At 40.7% G+C, this 14,321-nt stretch overlaps 1 protein-coding gene across 1 annotated transcript in view; it reads left to right on the top strand.

The window, feature by feature from the left end:
- Positions 1–11,144: 11,144 nt before the first annotated feature.
- The window catches only part of PMPCB (peptidase, mitochondrial processing subunit beta), a 15,147-nt gene continuing 11,970 nt past the window's right edge, over positions 11,145–14,321 (top strand). The window contains exons 1-4 of the mRNA XM_040472861.1: positions 11,145–11,281; positions 12,236–12,376; positions 13,257–13,343; positions 13,676–13,805. Coding sequence (XP_040328795.1) covers positions 11,183–11,281; positions 12,236–12,376; positions 13,257–13,343; positions 13,676–13,805 — 457 coding nt within the window. The 5' untranslated portion in view covers positions 11,145–11,182. The remainder of the gene's footprint in view (positions 11,282–12,235; positions 12,377–13,256; positions 13,344–13,675; positions 13,806–14,321) is intronic.

Here is a 14,321-nt window from a genome sequence, read left to right on the forward strand (position 1 = left end):
AGACACCAGTTGTTTGTTGCATGTATGGCTTGCAAATGTTTGCTCTAAATCTTGTCTTTCCATCCTCTAGCAGTGTCTTTTGCAGAGCAAAAGTTTTTATTTTGATGAAGTTCAGTTTATGCCTTTTTTCTTGTATGGATTATGCTTCTGGTGTCAAGGCTATAATCTCTTTCTCTAGCCTTCCATCCCAAAGATTTTATCCTATGCATTTTTCTAAAAAACATATAGTTTTACATTTAAGTCTATGACTCATTTTGAATTACTTTTTACAGAGGGTGTGAGGCTTAGGCCTAGGAATATCCAGTTGCTCCAGAACCATTTGTGGAGAAGGCTATCTTTTGACCATTGAATTCCTTATGTGTCTATGCAAAAAATTAGTTGGGCAGATGGATGTGGGTCTGTTTCTGGTGTGAGATAATCACAAAAGATAAAGAAAAAATGACAAAGCTTCAGGAAATTAGAGAGATGCCAACAAATATGTAAGACGGTTGAAATAATTCAGCATAGGGATAACTTCTACCCCTGAATAAAGAACCCACTGAATGGAATGCCAGGTATATTGAAAGAGAATTTTCCTAAAATGAGGGAAGAACTAAATCCACAGATTGAAAGAACATATTGTGTTTCTTGAAATTTTGATAAAAATCACTCAACACAAAAATTACTCAACATTAAGACATACTCTAGTTCAGTTGTTAAGCTTCAAGAATAAAATAATTTTTTAGGTATTCAAACAGACAAAGCAAGCCATATTTAAGGGTGGTAAAAAATCTGGTTAGCCTCAGACTTCTCCGAGGCAACATTCAACTCAAGAAAATAATGGAGCTATGTATATAAATTCTGAGAAAATGAAAATGTTACCCAAGAATATTAGGCCCAGATAAATTATTCAAGTGTAAAGGCAAAAGTGGACATTTTCACACATAAAAGAATGAAAGGAACAGGACATCCACGATGAAAGTTTCAAAACAACCAAAATAGCAACAACTGGGGCACCTGGGTGGCTCATGTGGTTAAGCCTCCGACTCTTGATTTCAGCTCAGATCATGATCCCAGAGTCACGAGATTGAGCCCCGCAATGGACCGTGGGCTGTCAGTGAAGAGATTGCTGCTTGGGCTTGAGATTCTCTCTTCTTCTCTCTCTGTCCCTTCCCTGTTCATGCGTATGCATGGGCACATACTCTCTCAAAAGTAAAATTAAATACTGACAATAATACTATGAAATCATCTGCCATCCTAATACAATATAATAAATACCAATTGTACTGCTCATTTATCCTAATACTGATTAACACACATTTAAACCTTGCTATCAGTCTACTTTCTGACTTATTCAAATGGGGTGATTTGAAGAGAGCTTAATAAGGGGTCTATTTACAAATGTAGGGGCAGGGTATAGAGAAATCAACAAGGGGAAATGCAGCATTCCAGAACGAGCAACTGCAGAGATCTGTCCCCACTTAGCCTCGAAGGTAGAAGAGGAAGGAGAGGCCACTAGAACCCAGAGGATAGCTGTATAAGGGGCCATGCCCTTGGCAGAGAGATGCATCAAGTCCCAGGGAAGAAGCTGAGAGATGAAGGCACCTACCTCACTTCTCCAGGCTTGTGTATCCTGCTGTGACTCTCATTGGCTAAACCCAGCTAAAAACCGGAGGAATCAAGCTATCTGCAGGGCAGCTCCCTAAAGCAGAGAATAGAGTGGGAAAGGATGGGGAGTGGGGACAAAGGGAAGATATCCAGACATTGTTAATAAATATAGCATTTGTTGTATTATCCCATTCTCTTAAAGATTGAGTATTCGGTCACCATAGCTATGTGCTGATCCATTCTTCCATCTATCCATCCATCCTACCTTTCTAGGTACATATACACATTAAAAAGGTATCTGAAATGTTATCCTAATGTTAATGGTGATAATTTTTGGATAGTGGGATTTGGGGTATTTAAAAAAATTGAGATATAATTTATATACAATAGAATTTATCTTTTTAAAATGTAACATTAAATGGATTTTAGTATACTGTCATACAACCATCACCACTATTTCCAGAAAATGTTTATCACCCCTAATGAAACCCGTAACTATTAGTAGTCATTCCCTATTCCTCCCTGCCCTCAGCCCCTAGTAAACACTAATCTACTTTCTGTTTCTTTGGATTTCCTGTTCTGGATGTTTCATATAAATGGAACATATAATATGTGGCCTTTTGTGGCTAGCTTCTCTCATAGCGTAAAGTTTTCAAACATCCCCATTGTAACATGTATCAGCACTTCATTTGTTTAAAGTAAGCTCTGTGCTCAACATGGGGCTTGAACTCACAGCCCTGAGATAAAGAGTCACATGCTCTACTGACTGACCCAGCCAGGCGCCCCAATACTTAATTCCTTTTTGTCACTGAACAATATTCCATTGTACAGGTATGCCACATTTTGTTGGTCCATTCATCAGTTAGTGGACATTTGGATCATTTTCACTTTTAGGCTACTATGAATAATGCCATTATGAACATTTCCGTATAATTTTTTGTGTGGACCTATTTTTTCATTTCTGGGGTATATATAGCTAATATATACCTAGTAGTGGAATTGCTGGGCCAAGTGGTAATTCTATGTTTTACCTTTTGAAGAACCGATCAACTCTTTTCCTCAATGGTTGTACCATTTTACATTCCCATCAGCAATGTTGAGGGGTGCAATTTTTCCATAACTTCATCAACACTTGTTACTGTCTTTTTCATCGTAGCCATTTTGGCATGTGTGCAATAGTACCTTATTATAGCTTTGACTTACATTTTCCTGATGGCTCATAATATTGAGCATCTTCATGTGCTTATTGGCTGTTTGTATATCTGCTTTTGGGAAAAATATCTGTTCAAATCCGTTGTCCAATTTTTGGTAATGGATTTATTGAGATAGAATTTCACATGCCATAGAATTCATCCACTTAAAGTATACAGTTGAATGGTTTTCAGTATATTCATGAAGTTGTGCCACAGTCACCACTAGTCCCAGAATATTTTAATCACCTCAAAAAATAAACCCCCTACCCATTAGTTGCCAACCTCCAGTCCTCCCATTAACCCCAAGCCTAGACAGCCACTAATGTACTTTGTTTCTCTATAGGCATTTCATGTAAATGGAATGGCTGCTTTCACTTAACATAGTGTTTTCAAGGTTCATCCATGTGGTAGCCTGGATCAGTCCTTCATTCATTTTACTGCTGAATAATATTCTGTTGTATGGATATACCAAGTTTTATTTAATATTTCATTAATGGAAGAACATGTGGGTTGTTTCCACTGTTCGGCTATGATGACTCATTCTGCTATGGGTATTAGTATACAAGTGGACATGCTTTCATTTCTCTTGGGTATATATCTTGGAGTAGAATCGCTGGGTTAAATGGTAGCTCTATGTTTAACTTTTTGAGGAACTACCAGATTGTTTTCAAAAGTGGCTGTACCATTTTACATTCCCATCAGCAGTGCATGAGGGTTCTAATTTCTCCACATCCTCACCAACACTTTTTATTGTCTTTTATTTAAGCATCCTAGTGGAGGTAAAGTGGTCCTTAGGGTTTGGACTTTGACTTTGATTTTTGAGGGAGAGTAGGGGTAGTAAAGAAAATACATGCAGCAGAAGTGGCCATTGGAGAGCTTAAGAGTATTGCAAACACCAAGCTCCCAGTGGTGGCAGGTGCCCTTGACATCCTGGTCCTTCTTTGGATCCTGCTCACTTTCAGAGCTTCAGAGCTTGAATCTCCACTCACTCCATTGATTCTGTGAAGCACAAAAGTTTTTAACTTGATGAAGTCCAATTTATGTTTATTCCTTGGTTGCTTATACTGTAGGTGTCATATCTAAAAAATTCAATGCCGGGGCACCTGGGTGGCTCAGTCGGTTGAGTGCCCAACTTCAGCTCAGGTCATGATCTCATGACTCGTGGGTTCAAGCCCCCCATCAGGCTCTGTGCTGACCAACTGCTCAGAGCCTGGAGGCTGCTTCAAATTCTGTGTCTCTTTCTCTCTCTGGCCCTCCCCTGCTTGCGCTCTGTCTCTCAAAAATAAATAAATGTAAAAAAAAATTAAAAATTAAAAAAATTCAATGCCAAATCTAAGGTCATGAAGATTTATACCTGTGTTTTCTTCTAAGAGTTTTATAGTTTTGTCTTTTTGACTTACATCTTTGATCCATTTTGAGTTAATTTTTATATATGGTATGAGATAGGAGGTCCAACTTCATTCTGCATGTGGGTGTCTACTTGACTCATCACTATTTGTTGAAACGACTACTGTTTTTCTTTCGAGTTGTTTGGGCACCCTTGTCAAAAATAAATTGCCTGTAAACATGAGGGTTTATTTCTAGATTCCTAATTCTATTCCACTGTCTGTTCTTATGCTAATACCACACTACTTGATTACTGTTGCTTTGTAGTATGTTTTAAAACTTGGATGTGTGTGAATCCTTTAACTTCATTCCTCTTTTTTCAAGGTTGTTTTGGCTATCCAGGGTCCTTTGAATTTTCATATGAATTCGAGGACCAGCTTGTAAAGTTACACAGAGAATCTATCTGAGATTCTGATTTGGATCTCACTGAATCTATAGATCCACTTGGGGGAATACTGCCATCTTCACAATATTAAGTCTTCTGATACATGAACATAAGATGTCTTTTCATTTATATAGATCCTCTTTAGTTTCTTTCAATAATGTTCTACAGTTTTCAGAGTATAAGTTTATATTCCTTTGCTAACTTTTCCCCTAAGTATTATATTCCTTGTTTTGCTTAAAAAATGGAATTATTGGGGCACTTGGGTAGCTCATTTGGACTATCTGACTCTTGATTTCAGCTCAGGTCATGGTTGCAGGGTTGTGGGATCAAATGGAGTCCCGTATTGGACTCCATTCTGGGCATAGACCCTGCTTGGGATTCTCTCTCTCTCCTTCTGCCCCTCTCCCCAGCTTGTGTGTGGTCACTCTCTCTCTCTCTCTCTCTTAAATAAAGAATTATTTTCTTAATTTCATTTTCAGATTGCTTTCCTTTATTTTTGAAAGATCATTTCACTGGATATAGAATTCTTGGCCCAATCTTTTCCTTTCAGCACTTTGAGTATGTTATATCACTGTCTTCTGGCCTCTGTGGTTTCTGATGGGAAATCAGCTACTAATCTTACTGAAGATCAAGTATATGTGATAAATTGCTTTTCTTTTGCTGCTTTTGAGGTTTCCTTTGTCTTTCTAGGTATGGGTCTCTTTGAGCTTATCTTACTTGGAATTTGTTGAGCTCTTTGGACACATAGATCACTGTTTTTCATCAAACCGTATCAAACCTTTGATTTCTTCAAAGGTTCTTTCTGCCCCTTTCTCTCTGTCGTCTGTCTCTGGGACTCGCGGACATGTGTACATTGGTATGGTTGAGGGTATCCACAGGATTTTGAGGCTGTGTTCATTTTACTTTATTCTTTTTTAATTCTTCAAACTGATCATCTCAGTTGACCTACCCTCAGTCCTCCGATTCTTTCTTCCTACCAGTTCGTGTCTGCTTTTGAACCCCTCTAGTGAATTTTTTCATTTCAGTTATTGCATTTTTCAATTCCAGATTTGTGATTTTTTTAAAAAAATAATTATTTCTGTCTTTTTATTGATATTCTATATTTGGTGGGTGAAGGGCAGAGAAAGAAGGAGACACAGAATCTGAAGCAACCTCCAGCTTCTGAGCTGTCAGCACAGATACTGATAGGGGCTTGAACCCATGAACCATGAGATCATGAACTGATGCTCAACCAATGGAGCCACCCAGGTCCCCCACTGCCCCCTGCTGTGGGGACACTGTCTATTGATTTTTTCCCTCTGAGTATGACCATATTTTCTTACCTTATAGTTTTTGGTTGATAACATGACTTTTTTTTTTTTTATTAAAAAAAATTTTTTAACATTTATTTATTGTTGAGAGACAGAGTGAGACAGAGCATGAGCATGGGAGGGGCAGAGAGAGGAGGAGACACAATATTTAAAGCAGGCTCCAGGCTCTGAGCTGTCAGCACAGAGCCTGGTGCGGGCTCGAACACACCAACTGGGAGATCATGACCTGAGCTGAAGTTGGACGCCCAGCCGACTGAGCCACCCAGGCACCCCTGATAATGGACTTTTTAAATAATATAGTGTCAATTGTGAATATCTGATTCTACTCCCGTCCCAGGCTTTGTTGTTGTTCTTTGCTTTTGTTTGTTTTCTGAATGAATTACTTAAAGTCATGTGTGACGGCTGAAGTCTGCCTGGTTAGTTTAACGGTCAGGTAATGATTGGACAGATACTTCATTAAAAGCCTAGAAACAATGACTTCCCAGTTTTGTGTGTTTGTTTATATTTTTATTTATTTTTAAAGGTTATTTATTTTAGTAATCTTTGCATCCAACGTGGGCTCAAACTCACGAGCCAGGCATCCCCTCTGACTTTGTTGAGGAGCTCTGTGTGGGGTATACCATCAATGTTTAGCTAGATGGTTGACATCTATGCCTTAGTCTTCACTTCCTGCTCAGACAGAGCCTCAAGGTCAGGAGGGTTTATGTCCTTTTCAGGTCTTTCCTGGGCAGGTGTACATCTCCAGGTATGTACACAATTGTACACATGTGTATGTCCTTGGAAAGGTCCCAGGGATATGTCTGAGCTTTTGAAAGCGTCTATAGACATCTCAGGCCTTAGCTTTTCCTTTTAAGCTTTTTGTTTTAGCTATTGTTTGCCCCTGCTGTTATCTACCACCTCCAGGCAGCCACAAAGTGAAACAACTACCTCTAGATATTTTTGACAATACCCCCAGAAAAAGACTTTTTGCTCTGAGTCAAGTCAAACAAAGACAAACTTGCAAGTGAGATCTTCCAAGGAACCACAGGATAGGTCAAATAATTCAAATTCTTTGGGTTCGGGGCCTCGAAGGAGCTTGAATCCAATTCTGCCATGCCAGGCTGCTGATTTTCATCGTGGTTGTGGGATGTGGCTTTCCAAGATTACCGTGAAGATAGGGGGAAGCGGTCAGGATAAAACAAGTTAAAATACTATAAAGCTCACTCTTCTTGAAGTTTAGCTGTTTTCATGAAATAAAAGCTCCCCAGATTACGTCAAGCCTTTGTTTACTTTCTAGAGTTCTGAAAATGTTGTTTCCGACAATTTTTTAAGTGAGTTTTCTCATTTCTTTTATAAGAAAAAGAGGAAAACTTTGGAGGCCTTTATTCTGTCATTTTCCCTGACATTCCAAATTAATTTTAAGTTAAAATGTGCTAACATTTCCCAGGTGTTTCCTGTGATTATACCTAAATATTTTTGTATATATACATGCATGTTTGTATTTCTTTATTAACGTTACCACACGTTTGTTTTGGAAATATGAAGAAATAACCTTGGTTGTCCTTATTATGTAATAGAGCCTGTGGGTTGAAGCTGTGAATCCTAGCAGAGAGGGTAGATGGCAGAAATGAGTCTAGAAAGATAAGTGGGAGTCAGATCCTGAAGGGTCCTATCTGCCATGCTAAGGAGCCTTCACTTTATCCTGACCATGGAGTTACTGGAGGATTTTTCATAATGGGATAGTCATGCTAACAGTTGCATTTTAAGAAGATCCATTGGACAACAATGTGAAAAACTGTGACAATGGGGCTAGAACAAATTCAAGACGCAGGATGGGAGTACATCAGTTGGATGTAGAGGGTGGAAAAAAGAGAGGAGCTGATGATGAAATTCAGGTTTCTGGTTTGGATGTCTAGGTGATTGGAGGTCTCCTTGGCTGTTTTGCATTGGATATACAGGAAAAGACTTAGGGCAAGACAGTGAATTGTATTTTGGACAAGTTGATATTGAAATGTCAATAGAATATTCAATTATAGTTTTCTAGTCATTGAATGGTTAAGAAGGCCTGGAGCTCAACAGAAAGTCGCGGGTGGCTAGACAGGGAAGTCCTTATGAAGAAGTAAAACCATTAGGGAGAGTGTGCAGTAGAAGGGGTCCACGTCCACAACCATGGGGAATACCAACTTTTTGGACAAAATATTGTGGTATTTAAGAACACCAGCTTTGCGGGGGGGGCACTTGGGTGGCTCAGTTGGTTAAGTATCCGACTTCAGCTCAGGTCATGATCTCGTGGTTCATGGGTTCGAGTACCATGTCAGGCTCTGTACTGACAGCAGCCTAGATCCTGCTTTGGATTCTCTCTCTCTCTCTCTCTCTCTCTCTCTCTGTGTGTGTGTGTGTACACCCACCCCTGCCACCACCGCTCATGCTCTGTCTTTATGTCTCTCTCTGGAATAAATAAACACTAAAACTTTTTTCTAAAGAACACAGGCTTTGGAGCCAGACAGCCTCTTGTTAGCATGATGACCTCAGGCAAGTTATTTTACCACAATTTCTACATTTTACAGATGTAAAATGAGCATAAGAATAGCACAGTTAGAACAGTGCTTATTACTTTTAGTCTCATTAAGAGATCTGTGAATAAAGAGTTGTCCAATAAAGTAAAGAGGAAAGTAGTAGGAAAAGGAGGAAGGCCTCTAAGATACAATAAGAAAATTTCAAAGAGATCTACCATGTCAAATTCTGCAAGATTCTGTAAGATAAGGTCTGAGACGCACCTGTCTTTAAGCAATTAGTGGCTTCACCAAGAACAATCTCTATGGAATGAAATGAACCAGACAGTGAAGTGTTTAAGAACAATGAAGTGACAGAAAGAAAAATCAAGGAATCAATCCCATTTATAGTTGCACACAAAAACACAACATACCTAGGAATAAATCTAACCAAAGAGGTGAAAAATCTATACACTGAAATCTACAGAAAGCTTATGAAAGAAATTTAAGAAGAAAAAAATGGAAAAAGATTCCATGCTCCTGGATATGAAGAGCAAATATTGTTAAAATGTCAATACTACCCAAAGAAATCTACATATTCAATGCAATCCCCATCAAAATAATACCAGCATTCTTCGCAGAGCTAAAACACATAATCCTAAAATGTGTATGGAACCAGAAAAGACCCCAAATAGCCAAAGCAATTTTGCAAAAGAAAACCAAAGCAGGAGGCATCACAATCCCGGACTTCAAGCTATACTACAAAGTTGTAATTATCAAGACAGTATGGTACTGGCACAAGAACAGACACTCAGATCAATGGAACAGAACAGAGAACCCAGAAATGGGCCCACAAACGTATGGCCAACTAATCTTTGACAAGCAGGAAAGAATATCCAATGGAATGAAGATAGTCTCTTCAGCAAGTAGTGCTGGGAAAACTGGACAGCAACATGCAGAAGAATGAACCTGAACCACTTTCTTACACCAGACACAAAAATAAACTCAAAATGGATGAAAGACCTCAATGTAAGACAAGAAGCCATCAAAATCCTCGAGGAGAAAGCAGGCAAAAACCTCTGTGATCTTGGCCACAGCAACTTCTTACTCAACACGTCTCCAGAGGCAAGGGAAACAAAAGCAAAAATGAACTACTGGTACCTCATCAAAAATAAAAAGCTTCTGCACAGAGAAGGAAACAATTAGCAAAACTAAAAGGCAACCGACAGAATGGGAGAAGATATTTGCAAATGATGTATCAGATAAAGGGTTAGTATCCAAAATCTATAAAGAACTTCTCAAACTCAACACCCAAAAAACAAATAATCCAGTGAAGAAATGGGCAAAAGACATGAATAGACACTTCTCCAAAGAAGACATCCAGATGGCCAACTGACACATGAAAAAATGCTCAACTTCACTCATTATCAGGGAAATACAAATCAAAACCACAATGATATACCACCTGACACCTGTCAGAATGGCTAACATTAACAACTCAGGCAACAACAGATGTTGACGAGGATGAGGAAAAAGAGGATCTCTTTTGCATTGTTGGTGGGAATGCAAGCTGGTGCAGCCACTCTGGAAAACAGTATGGAGATTCCTCAAAAAACTAAAAATAGGGGGCGCCTGGGTGGCGCAGTCGGTTAAGCGTCCGACTTCAGCCAGGTCACGATCTCGCAGTCCGTGAGTTCGAGCCCCGCGTCGGGCTCTGGGCTGATGGCTCAGAGCCTGGAGCCTGTTTCTGATTCTGTGTCTCCCTCTCTCTCTGCCCCTCCCCCGTTCATGCTCTGTCTCTCTCTGTCCCAAAAAAATAAACGTTGAAAAAAAAAATTAAAAAAAAAAAACAACTAAAAATAGAACTACCCTATGACCCAGCAATTGCACTACTAGGCATTTATCCACGGGATCCAGGTGTGCTGTTTCGAAGGGACACATGCACCCCCATGTTTATAGCAGCACTATCAACAAGAGCCAAAGTATGGAAAGAGACCAAATGTCCCTCGATGGATGAATGGACAAAGAAGATGTAGTATATATATGCAATGGAGTATTACTTGGCCATGAAAAAGAATGAAATCTTGCCATTTGCAGCTATGTGGATGGAACTGGAGGGTATTACGCTAAGTGAAATGAGTCAGTCAGCGAAAGACAAAAATCATATGACTTCACTCATATGAGGATTTTAAGAGACAAAACAGATGAACATAAGGGAAGGGAAACAAAAATAATATAAAAACAGGGAGGGGGACAAAACAGAAGAGACTCATAAATATGGAGAACAAACAGAGGGTTACTGGAGGGGTTGTGGGAGGGGGGATGGGCTAAATGGGTAAGGGCACTAAGGAATCTACTCCTGAAATCAGTATTGCACTATATGCTAAGTAATTTGGATGTAAGTTAAAAAAAAAAAAAAAAAAGCATAGACAGAAAAAAAAAAAAAAGAGGGACTAAGGGTCAACAATGGCACATCCTTCCCTCCGCTCAGTAAGCTGGTCTCTCCCAATAGATGCTTCCTTAAGGACAGTGAGTTCTGGATCCTATTCCACTTTATCCAATCAATTGCAGCCATCAATGGGATAATAGGTCCCACCAGGTTACCTTTAACGCCTCTACATTTGTGTCTCGCACTCCGTAGGCGATCTAAGTAACTGATAATACAGGAACTCCTACAGACTCCCTAATTCGTGTTATTAGGGGCTTACAGCTCAGCGCAAGGCCCAGCTCTGTTTCTTCCGTCACGGCTTCGAAGAGTGTCATTTCCATCTTGACCACAAGGTGGAGCCCACCTACTTTGGGACATCAGGTCACGACCCCGGAAGCATATCCTCCCCGTCCCCAACCGAGATGGCGGCAGCGGCGGCCAGATGGGTGCTGTTGCCTGCGGGCCGGCGGCGGCTCTGGGGTTTCACGGAGAGGCTTCTGGTTGGAGGCGCTGCCAGGAGGGTGAGCTTCTTTCCACTTGTCTGGGTGTCGCTTGAGACACGGCCTTTGCCGCCGGACCCCGCGCGGCGGAGCTGAGTCACGGGCCCCCGGCCCAGCGGCGGAGTCGGCGCCCCACACTCCCACGGCGCGTGGGGAACCAGGGGCCAGGGGATGCTGAATGCCCGCCGGGGATGAGCTGGCCTTGGTCACCCGCCGCGCGTGACCTGCTAGTGAAGCGTGGGATGACACCGGTTGCTGGCGCCTTTCCCGGCAGTTGCCCAGGAGTCGTAAAGAGTGCGTGTTGATTACTAAAAGCACAGTGGTTGCAAATGGGGAGAAATTAAAAAGTGAGACGAGAGTTCTTTTTGTCTAAGGCCGAGTTTCATCCTCAGCTTCCTGCGAACCCCGGAGTAGCCAATGGAAAGTTTTGTCTGTGTATATATTTTTCTCATGATAACCTCTAGCTTTCTCCAAGGTATTTGGGAGGGACTTTAACGTGTGTTTAAAGGAAAAGAAAAATTGCCGACAGGCGAATGGTCCGTAGTCAACAAATCTTTCAGCCAGGGTAGATCTTGAGCATCTGCCCTTCTTCCTATCTTCTGTTTTTCTACCTTTTCCAAAACGTATTGCTTTTCTTGAACAGTGAAAACCTAAATCTCATTCCTTTATAGTGTATACATATTTTTACATTTTTCTCTCCCTTCATTGTCTCCCCCGTCCCCTCTTTCCTCTATAATGAATATTAAGCTTTTCTAGGAGAGGTACTGAAGTAAAAACAGTTTCTCTCTGTGTAATGATAATAACTGCTTGTTTTCCCTAAGGCGAAGGCATGTTTGTAGTCTTGTTGCTGGCTTTAGGAGAGTGGTTAAGGAAAGTTCCTAAGCCAAGCAAAGGGGTGGGTCTCATTGGAACAAAAGTTAAAATCAGAATAGTGATGTTTTGCTTCCTCTCTCTCACTCCTTCACCCCCAACCAGTCATTATATTTTGGAGGGAACAGATGGAGAAATACACAGGCTGCTACACAGGTTGTTCTGAATGTTCCTGAAACGCGAGTAACACGTTTGGACAACGGACTCAGAGTGGCCTCTGAAGACTCTGGGCTCTCAACATGCACCGTAAGTGATTCCAGCAACCACTGTTTAATTGTTAGGCACTTAGGAAAGGGCAGATGTTTATTTTAATCTAAGCTTTTTGTTGGATGGTGGTTGAAAAGTAGGGGCAGTTCTTTGGCCTTGACAGGTGACTCTCATTTGTGAATCTTTCTTCCAGTGATACTTGCATACTGGATCTATATGTACTTTGTTTAAGGGTCTACATCTGGTTCCTGCAGCCAGTTGTGTTGTTTGTTGTTAGTAGTTTTGATAATGAAAGAAGTACCTTCTCTAGGCTACTCTGTGCCAGCTGTTTTTGCATATATTGTCTTATGATGTGATCTTTAATTTTTAAACTTTTTTTTAAAAGTAATTGCTGCATCCAACGTGGGGCTCAAACTTACAACCCCAAGATCAGTAGTCAGATGCTCCACTGACTGAGCCAGCCAGGTGTCCTCTATTTGATTTTTAAAATAGTTCTTTGTAGTAGGCACCAGCACAGCCATTTTACAATTAAGGGTCAAGTTCAGAGAAGTTAAATGGTTTTATTCAAGTCACACAGCTAATACATGACAAAGCCAGGATTTGAACCTAGATTTTTCTGACAGTCTCTGATGTTCTTCTATATATTATAGTTGTTAATTGGCTGTAGTAACAAGGGGCTAAAAATCTGGGTCCTCCATGAAACTGGCAAGTAGTATTTTAACACTTACCGGTAGACTGATCTCCTAGTTCTTAGGAATGTGTTGTCAATCCACTCAAGTCAAGAAAACTTTAGTGCTAAGACTGGAAAGCATTTGTATAAAAAAAAAAAAAAAGGGAAGGAGACTGCTCCCTCTATACCTCTGTCCCCCCAGAAGAAAGAAAGTGATGTTTTGTTTAATTTTTTCTTGATTGTATTCAGGTTGGGCTCTGGATTGATGCCGGAAGTCGGTATGAAAATGAGAAGAATAATGGCACAGCTCACTTTTTGGAGCATATGGCTTTCAAGGTAAGTTGTAAGACTTTATAAAAAAGCATTTTCTTTAAGAGCCATTAAGCACAATATCTCATTCTAAGGGAAGGAGAACTACTTCAGTAGTATAGTATAATTTATTTATTTTAATCTTTTCTTTTTTCCAGAATAATTACCTGAAATACTGACCGTTGTTCTGTAGAGTTGATGTCAGGGTCATCTGAAAGTATACACCACGATGCACTTTAGGAATCAGATTTGGTCCTTGCATGAAACTGACATGGCTTATGTCCTCATATTCATTGCCTGAAGTCCTTAGAGTAGATGAGAGATAAAGGAAGGTATCATAATTTTCTTTTCTGTTTCAGGGCACCAAAAAGAGATCCCAGTTAGATCTGGAACTTGAGATTGAAAACATGGGTGCTCATCTCAATGCCTATACCTCCAGAGAGCAGACTGTATATTATGCCAAAGCATTCTCTAAAGATTTGCCAAGAGGTATTGTTATTATGTACACTGCAGATAGGTAATTTTCACAAGAGTTCAAAAATAACCTAGTACTGGTTTTATTATGTCTGTTGTGAAACCCCCAGAAATGTGAAAAAAATGAACCAAACTATGTGGGGGAGGTGGGTACCTATTTTTTCCTCCAAATATGACAAATGATATCAAACAGTTGTAGGCTGCAAGACTTGTGCCAACCTGGCTTAGTCAGTTGAATGTCTGACTTGTTTTTGGCTCAGGTCATGATCTCAGGGTTATGGGATTGAATCTCATATTGGGCTTCATGCTTGGTATGGAGCCCGCTTAGGATTCTCATTCTCTCTCTCCCCCTCTCCCTCCCCCTCTCCCTCCCCCTCTCCCTCCCTCTCTCCCTCCCTCTCTCCCTCCCCCTCTCCCTCTCCCCCTCCCCCTCTCCCTCCCTCTCCCTCTCCCCCCTCCCTCTCTCCCTTTCCCTCCCTCTCCCCCTCTCTCTCCCTTTCCCTCTCCCCCTCCTCCCCCCCTCCCTCTCCC

The sequence above is a fragment of the Herpailurus yagouaroundi genome, unplaced genomic scaffold (assembly GCF_014898765.1).
Source record: "Herpailurus yagouaroundi ecotype Mexico unplaced genomic scaffold, PumYag 100, whole genome shotgun sequence".
NCBI lineage: Eukaryota > Metazoa > Chordata > Mammalia > Carnivora > Felidae > Herpailurus > Herpailurus yagouaroundi.